General features: G+C 42.4%; 1 protein-coding gene, 1 long non-coding RNA gene and 2 other non-coding genes across 6 annotated transcripts; 2 read left to right on the top strand and 2 right to left on the bottom strand.

Annotated features, from left to right (window-relative positions):
• Positions 1-1,441: 1,441 nt before the first annotated feature.
• On the bottom strand, positions 1,442-5,653 carry LOC104975682 (uncharacterized). Its single transcript, XR_814905.4, has 2 exons — positions 5,465-5,653; positions 1,442-1,657 (listed from the first exon to the last, which is right to left on the bottom strand). It is a non-coding gene; the product is annotated as an uncharacterized lncRNA (long non-coding RNA).
• BTN1A1 (butyrophilin subfamily 1 member A1) lies at positions 5,008-11,972 on the top strand. 3 transcript variants are annotated; one of them, XM_024983385.2, is made up of 8 exons: positions 5,008-5,053; positions 5,649-5,785; positions 6,165-6,512; positions 7,868-8,149; positions 8,993-9,142; positions 9,653-9,673; positions 9,780-9,806; positions 10,211-11,972. In XM_024983385.2, exons 2-8 carry the CDS (start codon positions 5,707-5,709, stop codon positions 10,882-10,884), a joined length of 1,581 nt encoding a protein of 526 aa, XP_024839153.1. In that variant the 5' UTR covers positions 5,008-5,053; positions 5,649-5,706; the 3' UTR covers positions 10,885-11,972.
• Positions 11,973-14,407: 2,435 nt separating this feature from the next.
• On the top strand, positions 14,408-14,490 carry TRNAL-CAG (transfer RNA leucine (anticodon CAG)). The gene has a single exon. It is a non-coding gene; the product is annotated as a tRNA-Leu (tRNA).
• A 4,566-nt stretch (positions 14,491-19,056) lies between these two features.
• TRNAT-AGU (transfer RNA threonine (anticodon AGU)) lies at positions 19,057-19,130 on the bottom strand. Its single transcript has one exon. It is a non-coding gene; the product is annotated as a tRNA-Thr (tRNA).
• Between the last annotated feature and the right edge of the window lie 643 nt (positions 19,131-19,773).

Genomic DNA, 19,773 nt, shown 5'->3' with positions numbered 1-19,773 from the left:
CTGCCCTTCTACACAAAAATCCATCACATCTTCCTCGGGCTTCTTCAGTTCCTTTCTACTCACCCTTTACATACACAAATCGGTTGTACTATAATGCACATAATTTTTTTCTTCTAGTTTTATTGAGATCTAATTCACGTAGAGCACTGTATATGTTTTAGGTGTACAGCATAATGATTTGACTTAAATACATCAGGAAATGATCACCAAGATAAATTTAGTGAACAGCCATCATCTCATACAAATACAAAATAAAAGAAAAAGGGGAAAAGCTTTCTTTCCTTGTGATGAAAACTGCTAAGACTGACTTTATTTACAACTTTCATATGCAACATATAACAGTATTAATTATATTTATCGTGTTGTACATTATATCCCTAGTGCTTATTTATCTTAAAACTGGAAGTTTGTACCTTTTGATCACCTTCATTCAATTCCCCCTTCGCCCTACCCCTCCACTTCTGGTAACCACAAATCTCTCTCTTTTTCTATGAGTTGGTTCATTTGTTTGTTTTGAAGCATAACTGACCTACAACCTAACAAGCATGTTAATCCATGCTGCATAGCATAGTGATTCAATATTTCTGTACATTACAAAGTGATCACTGTACAATGCACATGAACTTAATACAGGCTTAATAAATGGGGGAATTGTGTCAGCATTATAATGTCAACATATCACTAGGTCACATCTAATTATTACCAGCATGCCAATAGTGTGTGCCCTGAGAAAAAGCGGCTGGCTACAAAGTTCATGACAAGCCACAGGATATGGTGCTATGCATCATGTGCCTGTGTTCCCCCAGCCCTCTCTTAGCTCAGTTTAGCCACACGCGAAAGACATAAGCCCAAGACCCTGAGCCAGAACCGTCATGCAGGGCATCTCCACAATTCGTGCAGAGCCAGCAGCTGCCTCTCCACCTGTAGCATCCATGTAAAGAACAGGATACAGCGCCTGTGGACCAGCAGCAGCCAGCATGGAGAAATCTGGTCCCAGTCCAGATCTAAATCAGAATCTGTTTTTAATAACACCCTCCAGTGAAGCATATGCTCACTTCAGTTAGAGAAGCACTGCTTTGGGAGGGATGGGAATGGGGAGGGGTTGTAATAGCATTAATAAATCATCTGAGATGTTTGACTATGCAAACTGTACTTAGAGGCTGTTAAAGGGGTGGGGAGAATCTGTGATGGGAACACAAAAAACCAAACAAAGGAAATAAGATCAATCATTTAACTCCCCCCCTTCCTCATCTCCCTCAAACACACACACAAAAAGTTGTACGGGAAAATAAAAGTAATTACATACAAAACTTGGTTTCATAAAAATATAGTCACATAACCATGGTATAGGAAACATTGAACAAAAATGGCATACTTCTATTGGTGATATAAAAGAATGGTGTTAGTCAGGGTTCTCCAGAGAAACAGGACCAATAGGATATATATTTAAGAAGATTTATTAAGAAGGATAGGCTCATGTAATTATAAAAGCAAAGAAGTCTCACAATCTTCCCTTTGTAACCTGGAGATCCAGAAAAACTGGTGGTGTAGTTCTGGTCCAAACATGCAGACCTGAGAAGCAGGGGAGACAGTGATGTAAGTCCAGGCAGAGTCCAAATGCCAGAGAACCAGAAGTGCCAACATCTGAGGGCAGGACCTGGAAGTTTCAGACCAGACAAAGAGCAAATTCACCCTTTCTGCATCTTTTTGTTCTATTCAGGCCCTCAAAGGACTGGATGATACCCACCTGCATTAGTGAGGGCAATTTCCTCACTTACTAATGCATATACCTATCTCTTCTGGCAACATCCTCACAAACACAGCCAAAAATAACATTTTACCAGTTACCTGGTGGTCCTTAGCCCAATCAAGCTGACACATGAAATCAACCATCACAAGAACTAAATCACCCCTGACCATACTAGAGCATCAAAAAGTAATATCTAAAAATTAATTAATCAAGAAATAGCAACATAAATTGTTCCTCTTGAGAATACTTAGATAAATACCAGATAAAGCAATAAAGCATTTGAAGAGGCTATTTCTAGGAAATGAGAACACATAGGGTGAGACTGGTGCTATTCTTATAAGCTCTTTATACTTTTTTTTTTTTTAAAGCTTTGTATGGATGACCTTGACAGAATAGAAACTGACTGTTTTGTTTTTTTTTTTTAAATGCTAGTGGTTACCTCAGTAAAATGCAGTTGGAGGTCAAGTAAGACAAGGGTGAGAGTCATCATTGGCTCTGACTAGTTTATAATATCGGGAAATTTGAATGGCGTGTGATGAAAAGTGGAGTGGGGTGGGGAGAAGCCCTTATATTTTTGCATTCAATTTGCTCTTATACAGAGCACATCACATTCTTCAGCCCAAATGGTTTCATGTCTAAAAGAACGAGTTTATGCGTCTAGTCTCCAGAACAGCAGGAAATTGCTCATAGCAGCCCCACATCACAAAGGCACCCCACAAACAATGGGAGTCATGACAGGTGGGGGCATCTAGAATCTGTGTTCACAGATGGAGCCTGGAAAATTCAGAGATCCTGTCCAGTGCTGTCGGTTTCTGTTGAAATGACTCAGATATTATCCAACCAGAACCTTGGCTGCCACATAATAGTTTGAGTTCTATGTACCATTTGCTGTCTATTTCCTGGCTCCTTTCCTTCAATCTAGCTCTCTTAGGTGAAAATAAAAGTTCTTCCCCTTCCCCTCTTCCCAAATTATCATTAGATATTTTGACAATGCAGAGCAAGGGAGAGAAGTCTAATCAGAATGAATTAAGGAGAGGAAACTCATTATCAGTGATATTTGTGAAAGTTAAGCACAAACGAAAGCTGAAAATGAGACAGATACATCTCAAACTAGGAAAGCGAAGGACTGGTTGGTGTGATTTAAGCTGCAAATTCTACTTCCGTCTATGTGCTGATAAGAGGTCAGAGAGTATAAACTCAAAGAGCTCAGTTTAGGAGGGGAAGAGAGACTTGGAAACAAAAGACAAAAATAAATGCATATGCATCTCAGAGTAGGCTTCAGGTCACGTTCCTGACAGCAAAGAGGGACCAAGAAGTTGTCCATGTCACAGGATAAATCTGGCGCATCTTCCTGGAGAGCTGATTTCAGTTGGAGGGGGTAAAGTCTAGTCAAGGTCACATTTCTTTCGAAATTTCACATTTAATGCAGTAAAATGTTTTAATTTACCTTAAACGTTATAGGTAAGCCTGAAGACTTTAGAAGTGTTTCTCACGTGAGCTAGCAAGTTCTGGGAGACTAGGGAGAAAAGGCGAAGAGAAAGGAAGCAGGAAGGCCACTAGATCTTACAGCATTTTCTTGACCAGATTAAGGGGCTTGAACTGGATGCTGGGGTCATTAAGCAGTCATGTAGACATTTTTAAGCAAAAAGTGACAAGATCAGGTTTATATTTGAGAAAATTCATTCTCCTGGCACTCGGGCATATCCACTGAAGCAAGTATCTTTTTCTTTTCTCTTTTTTAAGCAGTTCTCTTTTGTTGGTCTTGATCACAGTCTCAATTAAAAGGCAAAGAACAAAGGAGTAGTGAAGGGTTTTTGCCACAAATATAATACAGAGCTGATGTTTTCAATTTTTAAAAAATTCACACATATTGTTTTTTTTTAAAAAAAGCACCAGACTCTGTCAAAAAAGGCAATTACTTGAAAAGTTTACTTCCGGAATATATTAAAATATATAAATATGAAAAATGACCAACCTATGGTATAAATGCATAATAAAGTAATAATTTAGTCTGTTTCATCCAGCCCATTAGTGATGATGAGGAAGAATAGACCTCAGTGCTGGTGAGAAGGACATTTCCACTGATGGTGTGATTGGATTGACATTTCAGGAAGAAGCTTTGACAATATGTTCATACCCTTTGGCCTAATGAGAGTATTTCTGGGAATTCAGCAGAAAGTGTATCAGTAAGTTAACAAAAATGTGGACAAAGACTTGTGTATAAACTGCACTATTTATAATAGGCAAAAAACCCAAGATGTGCCATGATCTCAGGAATTATAGGAACCTTCAATATGATATAATATAGCTATTAACAATGTTTCAAATTACATAAAAGCATTAGTCACTCAGTCATGTCTGACTCTGTGACCCAATGGACTGTAGCCTGCCAGGCTCCTCTGTCCATGTGATTCTCCAGGCAAGAATACTGGAGTGGGTAGCCATTCCCTTTTCCAAGGGATCTTCCCAACCCAGGGAATGAACCCTGATCTCTTGCATTGCAAGCAAATTCTTTATGGTCTGAGCCACCAGGGAAACCCAAATTATATAAAAGTATATCAAATTATATAAATCATCAGTCCTATTACTGGAGGCTATCATTACTTGCTGACATTATGAGTGATTTCTACCTTAAAATATACATATCTTTAAAATGTTTTCTATAACAGTAAGGGGTTTAACCCAAAACAGGGAGTTGTAGACCTCATAAATTGCTTTTAGGGAGGTAGCTTTGCAGAGAGGCAACTCTGGGCCCTGAAAACTGAATCATACCCATGCATTCTCAGCCTATCTTTAGTTTTCAGCTCATATAAATAATAATAGAATAAAAACTTCCCCTCTTCTAAATCCCTATTATATGCTAAGCACATAACATGCTTAATCTCATTTAACCCTTGTACCACTACTCCAAAGAAGGTATTATTAACAATATTTCCATTTTAGAGATTTAAAAAGTGAGGCTTGGAGATGGCCCAAGACTTTGCATCTTATTTTAGTGTTTTCTTAAATCCTCTTTCTTTTTCGCTCTGTCCCCTTTTGTAAACAGGTTATCAATGCATAGCGTAATTTCTAAGCTGAAGACCACAAATCCACAGACTCTTCTCCTCTCTGGAACTTTTTTCCCCCAAAGTAAATACATCAGGGATGAGGAGGGAGTGTGTTGGGGTGGAAGGGTGTGGGGAGGCAGACTTTCCTGAGAGTACTTCCCCCTTCCTTCTCCTTTAACTTTTGCCAATGGGGCCACAACCAGCTTTCTCATTTGGTAGCAGAAGCTTGTTGGTGCCTTTTCCTCCAACATCAGAGGTCAGTATCTGGGACTGTTCTCACCCCTGAGAGAGCCAGCAGCCAGTCATTTTCTCTTTCCTGGGCTCCTTCCTTCCTAGTCCCAGGCCCTCTATTCTTCCAGCCCTTTGGCTCTCTTCAGCTCCCCTTTCTTGTTCTGTCTCCTCCAGCCTTTCTTCTTTCCTGCTCCTGCTTATTTCCCTAGTCTCTATCTCTGCCTCCATCACTGTATCTTTATTATCATTGCTAAAAGCAGATGTCAAATTATTGTATTTGAAAGAAGAGATTTTTTTGACGCAGTAGTTCCAAGACTTGTCTATTTATAATACAGAAACCCGTTAATGGGTACTATGCATCACAATTGCCTTCTCCTAAGACTCTCTTGGGGGGTTAGAGCCCATTTTCTGTTTTGTACAGACAGGATTGACTAACCTTAGGGTGGTAGGTGGATGTGTGCTGACGGCAGCCGGGACTGAAAGTCTACCCTTGGCAGAAGGCAAGGAGGAAGCTTAAGGCGCAAATGATACTTTCCAAGCTGAAAAGAATTGCTGGGAGGGCACAGGAGCACGGTGTCTCAATAACTCCTAGTTATTGCCTATTCTTTCATCTCTCCTAGGCTGAAGTTCCCGACAAACTCGAGCCCACCAGCATCTTGCTGCCCAGAAAGGTTGGAGATGGCAGTCTTTCCAAACTCCTGCCTCGCGGGGTGTCTGCTCATTTTCATTCTCCTCCAGCTGCCCAAGCTGGATTCTGGTAGGTCAGGAAGCCATCAGACTTGTTCCCCAAAACCCTTTTAGGCTGGAAGGCGTTGGCAGGCCTAGACTAGGGGATAAGTTGGAAGAGGGTTTGAGCTGAGTAGAGAAGGAGCTGCGAATTATCTTTCTGGGTGGAACTTTGTTTCAATGATGTCCTGCCTTTTTCTCTCAATTATAGGATAATTTCTAGCCTACAAGCTTGAAATTTCTCAGTAATTGTAAGCAATCCCGTTTGGTTGTCCTTAGGGACTTTCCCAAGGGCCCAGATGGATTCCCTGGAGCTGTAGTGGGAGAGTGCCCTTCAGTGGGATCCTCATCTGTATCAGTCCTCAACTCCCACCTCCACATTCCGTCCGCCCCTCTTGGTGTTTTGGCAGCTCCCTTTGACGTGATCGGACCCCCGGAGCCCATCCTGGCGGTGGTGGGTGAAGATGCAGAGCTGCCCTGTCGTCTGTCCCCCAACGTGAGCGCCAAGGGCATGGAGCTGCGCTGGTTCCGGGAGAAGGTCTCGCCTGCGGTGTTCGTGAGCCGCGAAGGGCAAGAGCAGGAGGGCGAGGAGATGGCTGAATACCGGGGAAGAGTGTCGCTGGTGGAGGACCACATCGCCGAGGGCAGCGTCGCTGTGAGGATACAGGAGGTCAAAGCCTCTGATGATGGGGAGTACCGATGCTTTTTCAGGCAGGACGAAAACTACGAAGAGGCCATTGTGCATCTGAAGGTGGCTGGTGAGTGGACAGGTTTTGACTTTCTCCGGTGACTCCATGCGAGATAATATTTTCCTGTGGCTCTGTTACTTTGGAAACCATCAAACCTGTTCCCCAAATCCCTTTCAGGCTGGAAGGGATTGGCAGGCCTAGAGTAGTAGATAAGTAGGAAGAGGGTTTGAGCTGAGTAGACAGGGAGCAGCGAATGATCTTTCTCCTTGGAACTTTGTTTCCATGATGTCCTGCTTTTTTCTCTCAATTATAGAATAATCATTTCCCCATGTTAATAATTAAATAAGTGTAAGATGTAATGACTATATAACATTCTCTTCTATTAGTGCATCATAATTTGCTTGGTCAAAGCCCAGAATTGAGCATTTAAGTTGTGTCTGTTTTTCACCATTTATAGTAAGGCTATAGTGAGCAATCCCAGTGCTTACTTGGTGAATTAGTACCCAAGACTGATTTTGTGAGATTGTAGAGCATGGTGGCTTGTTAAGGGTCTTGACCTACCTAGAAAAGTTTTGGTTTTGTTTCTGTTTTTGCTTCAAGCCAGAATTCAGAGTGAAACTATAAGGAAATGGTACACACCGAGGAACAAAGTATACTTTGAGGTCTGCCTTTCCCACCTGGCACCAAGAAAATTTCTTTCTGAGCTACATTTCCTACTGTAAAACGGGGGGAGCACCTGCCGAACAAGATTTTGCAAGAATGAGATTAAAAAAAAAAAATCAATATAGGAATTCCCTGGTGGTTCGGTGCTTCCAATGCAGGGGGTATTGATCAGGGAACTAAGATCCCTCATGCCTGGAATATGAGAAACTGCTTTGTCAATTCTAAAAGCATTATATACTTGTAAAATATTGCTGTGCAATATATATTGCTTCTTATGCATATATTCAAGTAAAGATGAAGTTTGAAAAATACATGGGTGAAATGTGGGTCCCTGTTTCATAACAGGGTGTCCCACATGGTAGTATCATATATAACTCATCTTTCCTTTTTAAGGAAGTGTCTTAAAAACTGGTTATAAAGCCCTAGAGATTTGACAGCATAAATCTGTCAATGTTACCTTTTATGAATGATAGACACCTTTGAGAATCTGCTGAAAATGGTGGCCCTTTTCATGAAAAGAAAACATATTCTCACATATATACACAATTTGGAATATGACTTTAAGCCAATAGTTGTTTCATCTGTGATAAGATGTCTTCTTTTATGGATACCTCAGTTCCCTTGTGTAGTAAAACATGGAGATGGGTCCCTCTTATTCCCAATTCCTCTGGGCTTCTCTTTCTCAAACTATATAGCCCTATGGTTATAAGGCTCCCAGAAGAGTGTCCACTAAAGGAGTAAGGCACCTTCTTTCTCCATAGCTCTGGGCTCTGATCCTCACATCAGTATGAAAGTTCAAGAGAGTGGAGAGATCCAGCTGGAGTGTACCTCAGTGGGATGGTACCCAGAGCCCCAAGTACAGTGGCGAACTCACAGGGGAGAAGAGTTTCCATCCATGTCAGAGTCCAGGAATCCTGATGAAGAAGGTTTGTTTACTGTGAGAGCTTCAGTGATCATCAGGGACAGCTCTATGAAGAATGTGTCCTGCTGCATCCGGAACCTCCTTCTTGGCCAGGAGAAAGATGTAGAGGTTTCCATACCAGGTCAGTAAAACAGGTGCTGGGTTCCTTTTTGACACAGTTTCAGGGCAACATCACATGGGACATCTGCCCAGCTACAACCTCCTGGCAGATTTGTCTATTTTTCTCATCTTAAACTTTCCCCACCTAAACTCCTGCCTGTTGAGCCCCACCAACTTCACTAGAGATTCTGAAGGCATAAGTTTTATACCTAGATCTCACAGACATTCCAGATTTTCCATCTTAGAAGATATATCTTAGATAGGGAAGTCTTCCAGATTTTCTTAGGAGATATATCTTGGAAAAGCTTTGTCTTTGAAGGGTGTGGTCTTCCTGATTCAGAGCCTTCTGGATCTAGCTAAATCAGTTCTCCTCTTTCCACCATTACCTCCCCCTCCTCCCTATCCCATGCTAGAGCTCCAAGTTTCCAGAGTCTTCATACTCTACCTCTGGTTCAGCAAGGAAGTTTTCCTTATTCTTGGGTCATTGAATACCCTTCTGTTGCACACAGAAAGTGATATTTCCCCTTCCTTATTTACTTCCCTCATCCCCTTGGCTCCCATCCTGCATTGATGGCTAAGGAGAAATTTCCATGATAACATGAATCGGTCCATTATATTCTTTATTCCACAGGTCCTGTCCTCAAATGACTCTTCTTCATCTTCATTCCTCTCTTTCTCTGCTCTCTCTTACCTAAGACCAAAATTTATCTGAAAACCTCAGAGTGGTATTGGAGGGACTCTTTTGCCATGGGAGGAATGTGAGAGGTCCAGGTCATCATCTATCCAGCCCCCTTTGGAATCAAGAGAGGAGCTAGATTTGCTCTGAGTTTCTCAACAAATGTCCTTCTTGGGGATTTTGTTCTAGCCTCCTTCTTCCCAAGGCTGACTCCCTGGATGGTGGCTGTGGCTGTCATCTTGGTGGTCCTAGGACTTCTCACAATTGGGTCCATATTTTTTACCTGGAGACTATACAAGGAAAGATCCAGACAGAGGAGGAATGAATTCAGCTCTAAAGGTAAGTCATAGAATCCCAGTCTACTTGTCAGGAGTGCTTCCACATGAGGGTGAACCCAAGTCCTTTAGGATGACTGCCAATGGGAGTCAAACTGCCAATCAATTATCTACTTAATTCCAGAATTCTAAAAATCAAAGGGGATTATAAAGCTCCTGAATTCAGTAGCACCCAATATGAAGAATAACAGAGGTTTGGGTATAAGATGAGTCAAAGAAATTTTAATTGAGATAATAGACCTGATGTTTATTCATTATTGATCTTCAGACTCTAGCCTTACTTTTAACTTGGTTTCTCAGTAATGATTAAAGTTCTGATACTAAGTAAGTAGGAACTTCCTGCATATTTCTTAGAAAACAAAACAAAATTCTTGCTCTTCATTTGTTGATAATGCCTCAATAATCAGGTAGTCATGAATTAAATAATTTCTTTTATATGTTTCTCACACCTGTTTTGTTCCCTCCCTCACACCCAGGCTAGAAGGTCATTAAGGTATTTCTGTTTGTTTTCCAGAGAAACTCCTGGAAGAGCTCAGTAAGTTCTATGTCCTTTGTCTTTTTTCATCCACAAAGTTGTCTCTCTCTTATTATAAAACATGTCAATAACACCCTTTCCCTCTCCCCACCCTCTCTCACTACAGAATGGAAAAGGGCTACATTGCATGCAGGTCAGTGACTCTGAATATCTTAAGGGCTCTGAGGTGCTACCCTGCAGGTACTGAAAGTCCTCCAATACTTGGAAATAAAAACCACTAATATATAGAGGAGAAAGATGATGACAAATGGCCCCAACATTATCCTTGAGGCACATAAAGGGCCCTTGGAAGATGGCTAGAAGGCAAGCCCCCTCTGACAGGGTCCCATGGGGTACTGGGGACAGTCAGTTGATACATCACCCTATGGCTGTGGATGGAAGAGGGGAAAAGAGACAGCTGAGCAGGCCAAGCAGTTCCCTTCCTGAGGAGATCTGTCAACTGCTAGAGCAGGTCTCCACTTCTTCAGAGAAGAAAGGATGGTTCTTTCAACCTGTGACATTCACTGATAATCAGATTCACTTTCTCTCTGTCTCTAGTGGATGTGACTCTGGATCCAGATACTGCCCACCCCCACCTCTTTCTGTACGAAGATTCAAAATCTGTCCGACTGGAAGATTCACGTCAGAAACTTCCTGAGAAACCAGAGAGATTTGACTCCTGGCCCTGTGTGATGGGTCGTGAGGCCTTCACCTCGGGGAGACATTACTGGGAGGTGGAGGTGGGAGACAGGACGGACTGGGCAATTGGGGTGTGTAGGGAGAATGTGATGAAGAAAGGATTTGACCCCATGACTCCCGAGAATGGGTTCTGGGCTGTGGAGCTCTATGGAAATGGGTACTGGGCTCTCACCCCACTGCGGACCCCTCTCCCACTGGCTGGACCCCCCCGCCGGGTTGGGGTCTTCCTTGACTATGAATCAGGAGACATCTTCTTCTACAACATGACTGATGGATCCCATATCTATACTTTCTCCAAGGCCTCTTTCTCTGGCCCCCTCCGGCCCTTCTTCTGCTTGTGGTCCTGTGGTAAAAAGCCCCTGACTATCTGCCCAGTCACTGATGGGCTTGAGGGAGTCATGGTAGTTGCTGATGCCAAGGACATTTCAAAGGAGATCCCACTGTCCCCCATGGGGGAGGACTCTGCCTCCGGGGATATAGAAACCCTCCATTCTAAACTAATCCCTCTACAGCCCAGCCAAGGGGTGCCTTAAGAAATACTCCAGCTCAGCTCTTCCCCTCTACTCTAACCCCCCTTCCACCACTCCCAGGGCTTCATCTGCCAGCTTTACTCAGCCCCTGTTTCTTCCTGTTGGGTAGGGATTAATTAATCTTGAGAAGGTTGTGTTGCTGCTGATAGAGTGTTAGGAATAGGCCCTTCCTAATCTGTTTCGGTAACAATAGTCAAGGGGCAGGGAGGTGACTCAGACTGCTTCTTGTGGTCTCCCATCCCAGAGGCCAAATCCTCTAGGGAGGGAATTGCAGTTTGGGGATCAAGATGGAGTTAGGTCGGCATGGGGTTATGACAGAAACATCTTGGTGTCCAGGATAGGGGTATATAGAGGAACAGGTTTTAAGTAAGCAGAAAACCCAAAGGGTTCTGGGAAGGGAAAACCGGTGGCTGAAATCCCATAAAGGAACTTGGAGGGAACATCATAATAGAGGAAAATGAGGTGAACTCAGGCAGTGATAAACATCTGACTTGTCCCTAGAGCTTTAGGGCCCATGTCTCAGATTTTCTAAGTCATTCATACAGGGTGGATCTGAGCAATTGGCAAGGGGAGTAAAGAAGGTGAGGAGGTCAGATAGAATGAAAGAGGAAAGAATTTTAAACAAAATGCAAAGGGCTCTTTCCAACCTCAATTTGTTGATTCCACAAGTTGCTGGTTGTCTTCTTTCTTTTATCTAGAATCTCTCCACTTTAGAGGCATTTTCAGGCATCATCTTTCAGTGATATCACCACTTCATTGGCCATTGTCTCATGGCCAATGGCCACGTCTCACCCACATATGGTTTAAAACTGCTCAACCACACCTTTAATTAGCTTTAAACACCATCCTCTCCCATACTGAGCCACGAATCACTCCACACCCAGCTTTCGTACATGCTGCTTCTCCTCAGGGTCCCCTGAAAGCTGCATCATTGTGCTCAGCACAGCTAGATTGATTGCACTTGTTTGTATTTGCATTTTCCTGTATATGTTTGTCTTATCCAGGCTCCCACCTTCCATTTCCATTGGGTTTTCCAGGGTCAATGTTGCCCATGGTCTTAACCTAATAAATAAGTCTGTCTGTTGAAAACAGCTTCTGCACCTCCCTTTCTTTATTCAACAAATGGAACTGACACAAAAACAGAGACAAGAAACCTGCATGGGAACTCAGTGGGTCAAAGCACTGTGGTTCTGTTTATCCAAGACCCATCCCCAGACCTGATGGCAGTAGGCTCACCAGGGCAGGCAGCACAGGGCCTCCTGTCCCAGGAAGGGCCAGCTACTTACAAAAAGGCCACAGTGCCAGTGGCTACCCACCTGTAGCCTCTGGAGGAAATATTTGGTGATGCCTCATAACTGGATAAACAAACAAACTTGGGTGATCCTCCTTTCCTTGCCCCTTCCTCAAGCTGTATTCACCCTACCCTACATTGGACTCCTGAAAGAAGACCACCATTTATCTCTGCTTTCAAAGTATTCATTTATGTTCAAATTGTACTTTTAGAAAGTAAAAGATTTTTTTAAAAGTCCAAACTTCTTTAAAAAATACTTGAGAATCTTAAGTAGTTGTTTTGCCAGTTTAATGTACTATGTGTATCCTGAAATGTATATATAAAATCTTACCCTAAATAAATGGGACTGCCACAGGAACCCCTCTCTGAGAGTAGAAAGAGAAATAGTCAGAGGTTTCAATTAGCTCTGCGACTGCCCTCACCTTCCTATTTCCTCATGATCTTCAAGGAAAATGGTTACCAAACACAGTATTGAGCTGGCAGTAGATTCTGAACTTATGTGATAAGCCTTGCAGCTCCCTTTCCATCGCAGCTCCCTTTCCATCTGGCACCAGATACCAGTGCCTGAAGGAGGAAATTAACAGTCTTGGTAGCTCTGGCTTTATTTTTAAATCTTCCAAAAGAGAAGAAAGGTGGCCTTGCTGATGCTTCGTCAAAGCCTGTCTTAATGACCTGAAGCAGAATCAGTGATACTGTGGTTTCAGAAGGTCCAGAAAGGCCTCTCCCACCAGTGCAAATAATTAACTGTAGTATTTCCAAGGCCTGACTTCCTTTTTAAACCAGAAACTAAAACCTTTCACCCCACAGCTAAAGACCAGCCTTAAAAATGCAAATGCTCCTGAAATAATAGTAACAGGACTTCATTTCACACACCAAAAGCCAACTCTGGTCATCACATGTTTGAAAGGGTCTGCCTCTCTTTAAAAGAGACCCAGACATTCACATTAAGAGAAAAATAACTGTGCAACTCCTATCATCACTAATCAACAACAGCTCTTCCGTGCCATCTCTCTGCATATCCTTATTCATCTGCTCCTTCTGCCTCCAAACAACACTTAGGTCTCCTTAAATCGCCCCCTGGAAAACTCCGAATCGACTCTCAACTATACGCGCCTTTACTCTTGCCACTCACTTTAAAATTTAAAATAGAAATCGTCTTTTTCCTTGAATACATATGAAAGTTAATTTTAAAAAGTAAAAATGATCCCAAATCTCACTCAAATATAACCAATTAAAGCATCTCTGCCTGCAAAGTGGGAGACCTGGGTTCAACCCCTGGGTTGGGAAGATCCCCTGGAGAAGGAAATGGCAACCCACTCCAGTATTCTTGCCTGGAAAATCCCATGGACAGAGGAGCCTGGTGGGCTACAGTCCACGGGGTAGCAAAGAGTCGGACACGACTGAGCGACTTCACTTTCACTTTCACTTCTCCTTTAAAAAATAAAAAGAATCTGTATTGTTTAGTTCAAAGGACTTAAACTAAATACTTTTTGAGGAGTGTTTCAAACTAGTTGGAAAGTCTTTGAGGTACAGCTTTGCTGGACATAAACACAGATGTACGAAAACCTTACTAATTAAGGGACGATAGAGTGACATACTTGTAGAAAGAGAAAGGCAGAACTGGTTTTAGTTTGATGCCTCCTTTTTGAGAGCAGCATAACATCCATTCAGAAAAGTCCACAAATCCTCAGGGTACAGCTAGAAAATTCAGATCAAGAAGCAAGACACTTGGGACCCCCTTACATGGGTCTCGAGGGTCTAGCGGACAGAAAGGAGAGGAGGGAGGAGTTAATGAGCACCCGAGGGCTAGGCCCCAGCAAGAACCAAACTGAATAGCGTTAAGACTTCCCAGGAGCAGGTGTCAGTTTTTAAGTAAGGCAATTTCAGCAATATGGGTGCCATTATTCAAACAAGAATTCTGTCGAGAGCGGAAAGAAATTTCCCTTACTCTTGGCTACGCAGCCGAGCGCCGTCCGGCCGGCTGCAGCCTGGAATCGAATCTGCGTTCATTCAGAAGACACTGCCCAGCGGCCCCCGCAACCCGACACTTGACTCCGCGTTTCCAATCGGGGTCGGCGTCAGGGCCGTACGTAAACTGGTGGTTGCCTTTTTTAATTGAAAATTTTCCGCATCCTCAGAAAAAGAGAAAAAAGGAAAAAAAAAGGGGGGGGGGGGTGGAAACTACCGTTCATGTAGACATTGAAATAAAATTTGAGGGCAACTATTTACCAGCAGGTCAGGATGGCCGAGCGGTCTAAGGCGCTGCGTTCAGGTCGCAGTCTCCCCTGGAGGCGTGGGTTCGAATCCCACTCCTGACATTGTGTACATTTTTTAATCAGTCTAATAACGGTTGTGTGTATCATCAGCTTTCCCCCACGTTTCCCCTGTGGTTTAATCTGTTTGTCCTCTTTTCCTAAATAAATTATTCAAAATTAAAAAATTTTTACATATTAAAGATAAGACATCAGCCAAGTTCTAAAATGAAAGCACTCTGTACCCAGAAGAGTACCCACAAGTTAAGATCTAGTCATTTTAATCTTCTTTCCCTGTCTCTAGCTGTCTGTCCCTCTCTCTCCTTTACATTCAAGGAGTTGAATAAAAGTTACTCCTTTCACTGATGTCTACAGGGCCATTCTTTAGTTTTATTTATTTATAGATTCCCTTTTAATTGCCTTTCTTCAATTTTATTTCTCATCTCCCACTCCCCCTTAAGAAATCATTGGAAAGATCATCCTTTTCTTTCTTGCTGTGTGTTTTTGTAGAACACATTTTTGGTTTCGCTATATACATTTTTAATTTACATAAATGCCGCTGTGTCATATATCTCATTCTATTTTTACTTTGTGCCTTTTGGCCAGTTTTTTTTAGCAGATGTTGTGCATACACCTAGACCATATCTAGAACAATTTCAATCACTGCGGGGGAGACCAGGGTTTGATCCTTGAGTGGGAAGGATCTGACCCCATAGAGATCCTCAGCAGCCCAGCTAGAGGCCCTACTCAATCCATAACTTTTAAATTCAAGTTCCACCCATACTGCTTTGGTAACTTATGATCTTTTAAAAAGAAAGTATGAAACATTTGAGCTATATCAGCTGTCAAGTCAAGTCCACCTGTGGTTTTCATGATGCCATAAATACATGCCTACCTGCCTATGGTCATCTCCAGACAAAGAAGAATTTCAAGATCTGCACACTCTGTTCTCTTACTGCTTCCACTTACCCAAACTGAGCATCCTCGGCCTCACCACACACTGTTCCCTTTGCCTGGAGCACCTCTTCTACTTCTCTGTTTGAGAAGGTAACAGGCAGGAAGGCCAGGGGTCTCCAAAAGGAGGAAATAGGCTGCAAGTGTCAAATTTTTTTTCTCTTAAAATTCTGTGCTGCCATGACAACACTGGTTCCACCTGAACTTAACTTTTCTCAAACCTTGAGTTAACCAATGTGTTTTTCTTATGGAAATTTTTTTCTTAAGCTATGTTAATGAAACTATGTATTTGCTTTGGAATTTACCCTTCTTTAAAATGGTTCCACCTAAGACTAACTTTTTTTTCTTTTCCCAAACCTTGGGCTGATAATAGCTCAACAAACCAGTATTCATATCAATTGTTTTATGGCTGCGGGATGACACACCTTGTGCCATCCTATCTCAAAAATACATACTGTGGAAGAGGGGCCTGGTGAAACTCGGTCAGCCCTGAGGTGTCTCTCTTATCTGATCAATAGCTTTCTAACAGACCTAAAACATGTCGCTATAGACTAGCAGGGCACTCTTTCTGCCCCCTTCTGATGTCTATGTCAGAAGCTTTCTCTATCTCTTTTATACTTTAATAAAACTTTATTACACAAAAGCTCTGAGCAATTAAGCCTCGTCACTGGCTCCGGATTGAATTCCTCTCCTCTGGAGGCCAAGAATCCCAACGTCTTTCACGGCTCAACAACAACCTTTCATCTCCAGCCCACTTTCTTGTCTGGATCTCACCTACATCTCCTCCATGCTCAGTCTGGCTATCACTCCTTCCAGGAAGTCTTCCCCCACCATCTATCTCCTCTCAGTCTGAGCTGAGTATCAAAGTGTGGTCTACTGTACCCTCCACTCCAATGGGGTTATAGCTCACTATACTGTAATTGCCATTGAACTGTTTGATTCACCCTTCCATCAGCTTCTTTAGGACAAAACTCATGACCGAAGTGACACTAGCATGGTGCCTGCCACATGATAAGCACTGGGTAGATAAACAAGTATTTAACTGTAAACCATTTTCACTTGTATACGTAAATCACTTTCACGATGGATACATGGAGAGTTAGGAAGATTTTTAGACTTTAGGAGAGATGGCTAAATTCTTCACCTGAAATATTCCATAGCTTCCATAGCCAGTAACATTATCTCAATGGTACAGATCAGGCAATCTATTGAGGGCCACTTGGCTGGAAGCATCCTCGTAAAGGTATTCCTGCAGCCTGATGGAGCAGAAGGGTGAAGGTTAAGGTAGATTTGGTAACAGAATTAAGGAGTGATCTAGTGTTGACATCTCTACCATGACCCAGCTGGCCTTACCATTTGAGGTCTGTAATCTCGGCCTGGGAAAAAGGCTTTGTTGTGCAGAATATAGAAGCATATGAAAAAGACGGTCTGTCTCTTGATGAAATAAAATTTGTATATTAAAGTAGGACAGAAAAATTAAACATAAAATTCTTTTTGTGTGTTTGTTTGGACCTCCTCCCTCCTTAATGTGCAGTGGGCACATTAACCAGAGCACCTCAAAGATAGAAGTGACTGCTCCACCATAAAGATCATTTTTTCCCTCTTTCCTTTTCTTAAAAGAATAGCATTCTTTACCAATTTTGTAGGGAGTATGGTAACTGTATGCTTGCTTTGTATGTGCTTCTATGGACTAGGTGTAACCTTGGTGAACTTCACATAAAATATCAGCATGTCATGTTGATGTACTATCACGCTGATGTACTATCCTTTGTCTCGAAAATGCAAATGACTGTTCCTTCAACTTCTAACAAGTAGAACAGTTGTCAGAGTTTTCTGAGGATCTGTCTCCTGGTTACAATCCTCAATTTAGCTCAAATAAAGTTCCCTTTTTTTTCTTCTTAAGTTGATTATTTATTGAATTTTCATTGACACTTCCATTGCTCTGTGATGTCTATAAGGAAAAGTGGGGAATTAAGCTGCAGAGTGAGTGGAGAAAGTCTCCATAGAAGTAGAATTGTTTTCTGAACTGTTCTTCAAAGTGTTGGGACATTTTGTTTCTGCAGATAGAACAGAAGATCATATTTCAACTGTTGACCATCTACACAAAATCATGTGCTCTGAAGGTAAAAGTCAGGTTGGTGAGACTTTCTGGGCCAGGTGGAAGAGGGGTTGGTCTTGGGAGATGAGCAAGTGGGTAACAGTTACAATGAACTTTGTTTCCCTGATCATGAGTTTCTATATAAAGGGACCAAATTATGAGCAAAACTCTAGACTTCTTTTCCACTTCTCATATTTCCTTCCTCTCTCTTATAGAATTTGGAAGAAGGTACCCTAGACCCTCCTGGACTGCTTCTTCATGTCAGCCTGGATGCTAACAGCTTCAGGTCAGTCTGTTCTAGTGGGATGTCCACCCTGTGGGTATACAATCAAAAGGATGCTTCTCCTGATAACTTCTTTCTGAAATCACTGTGACGAGTATGTTCCTCTTTGATTTTCCTTTCCAAAAAAACTCTGAGCACAAGTCCACCTTTTAAAATAGCCATTTACAACTCATGTTATATGGTTGGATTTTAGTGGTTGGTATGAATTGAGATGCTGTAGCATTCTCTAAGGTTAAAGAAAAATAAGATTATGGCATCTGGTCTCATCACTTCATGGCAAATAGAAGGGGGGAAAGAGGAAGCAGTGAGAGATTTTATTTTCTTGGGCTCCAAAATCACTGCAGATGGTGACTGCAGTCATGAAATTAAAAGACACTTCCTCCTTGGAAGGAAGGCTATGACAAACCTAGACAATGTATTAAAAAGCAGAGACATCACTTCACTGACAATGGTTCATATGGTCAAAACTATAATTTTTTCAGTAATCAAGTACAGACTTGATAGTTGGACCATGAAGAAGGCTGAGCGCAAAAGAATTGGTTCTTTCAAATGGTGGTGCTGGAGAAGAGATCAAACCAGTCAGTCCTAAAGGAAATCAACCATGAATATTCATTGGAAGTACTGCTGCTGAAGCTGAAGCTTCAATACTTTGGCCACCTGATGCCAAGAGCCAACTTACTGGAAAAGACCCTGATGCTGGGAAAGACTGAAGGCAAAAGGAGGGGGCGGCAGAGGATGAGATGGTTACATAGCATCACTAACCCAATGGACATGAATTTGAGCAAATTTGAGATAGTGAAAGACAGAAAAGCCTGGCGGGCGACAGCCCATGGACTCAGTCGAGTCAGACACGACTTACCGACTGAACAACAACAAGCCTTCTTAATAATACATTTATCAATCATTCCAGAGGCTGATCTTGATTAAAATATTGCCTGTAGATTGTGAAAGTAGGTTATGAAATCCCAATTATTTGAGATTCCACAAGGGAAAAGAATAGAATGACTAGAGATTATTATGCCGTTTGTAGTTTAAATCTGGTTCCTTTGCCTTAGGCTTTCCCTGGCTTCTTTGGTACTTGCTGAAAAAAATATTACATGAAAACTTAAGAAAGGTAGAAATTCTTCTGAAAGAAAAACAAATTTATCTTGGTCTCTTCTTTTTCGTAAACAATAAAACCGTCCCCACTCTCAGGGACACATAAAGCACTTTCGTGAAACCCCATAGGGAAAATTTACACTTTAAGTTGATTGGGTTTTTGAACTCTCCGTATCCTTTGCGGGCAGAAAACCACAAAAGGCCCCGCTGGGATTCGAACCCAGGATCTCCTGTTTACTAGACAGGCGCTTTAACCAGCTAAGCCACGGAGCCAACACGCTTGCCAGCTTCCAAATCAACATAGAAAAGGAATAATCTTAGCTTTCCCCCGCCCCCCGCATGTATTTCCTTGTATTGACGCTCGGGCGAGCTCTCCAGACAATCTCCCAAATCCTAAAGATGAACCCCTGCTTCTCCCCCAAAGACCTAAAAGACCGCGCAGCCATAGGAAAACTGAGACGCTCCGTGCAGGAGTGAGGTAAGGGAAACTCGGGAGCGAGCCTGAAGCTCTGGGCTGCGCCAGAGAAGTCTCCGGAAACTGCCAGGAAGGGCAAGAGTTCAGCAGCTCAGGCTTCCTTGGGTGAAGTATGACCTGGGACCCCTGGAGGAAAGGAAATTAGCCACATTTACACGAGAACACCCCTCCGAGTCGTGTAACACATTTGCACCAGAACCCTTTCTGAACCAGGAACTAGTCCCTGCAGAAAGAACGCCCTGTGTTCTTTATTTCATGGATTTTAATTAAAATTCGAGCTCTTCCTTACCTCATTTCTTTCCGTAAAATTGGCTCCCACCTGCCTGCTTCTTGCTTGACTGAGTCATATCTTTAAAAAATTCAAGATTTCATTATTAAAACCTAGTCTTGGAAAGAGATAAAGGAGCAATCTCCTCTCCTCTGCAGCTAGAGGAAGAGAAG

The sequence above is a fragment of the Bos taurus genome, chromosome 23, assembly GCF_002263795.3.
Source record: "Bos taurus isolate L1 Dominette 01449 registration number 42190680 breed Hereford chromosome 23, ARS-UCD2.0, whole genome shotgun sequence".
Lineage (NCBI taxonomy): Eukaryota > Metazoa > Chordata > Mammalia > Artiodactyla > Bovidae > Bos > Bos taurus.
This window is presented reverse-complemented; position numbering and strand designations above follow the sequence as displayed.

Coding starts and splice junctions, on each gene's coding strand:
- BTN1A1 (XM_024983385.2), top strand. CDS start 5,707: ATGGCAGTCTTTCCAAACTCCTGCCTCGCGGGGTGTCTGCTCATTTTC. Junction 6,513..7,867: donor TGTGCATCTGAAGGTGGCTG/GTGAGTGGACAG, acceptor CTTTCTCCATAG/CTCTGGGCTCTGATCCTCAC. Junction 9,807..10,210: donor AAGGGCTACATTGCATGCAG/GTCAGTGACTCT, acceptor CTCTGTCTCTAG/TGGATGTGACTCTGGATCCA.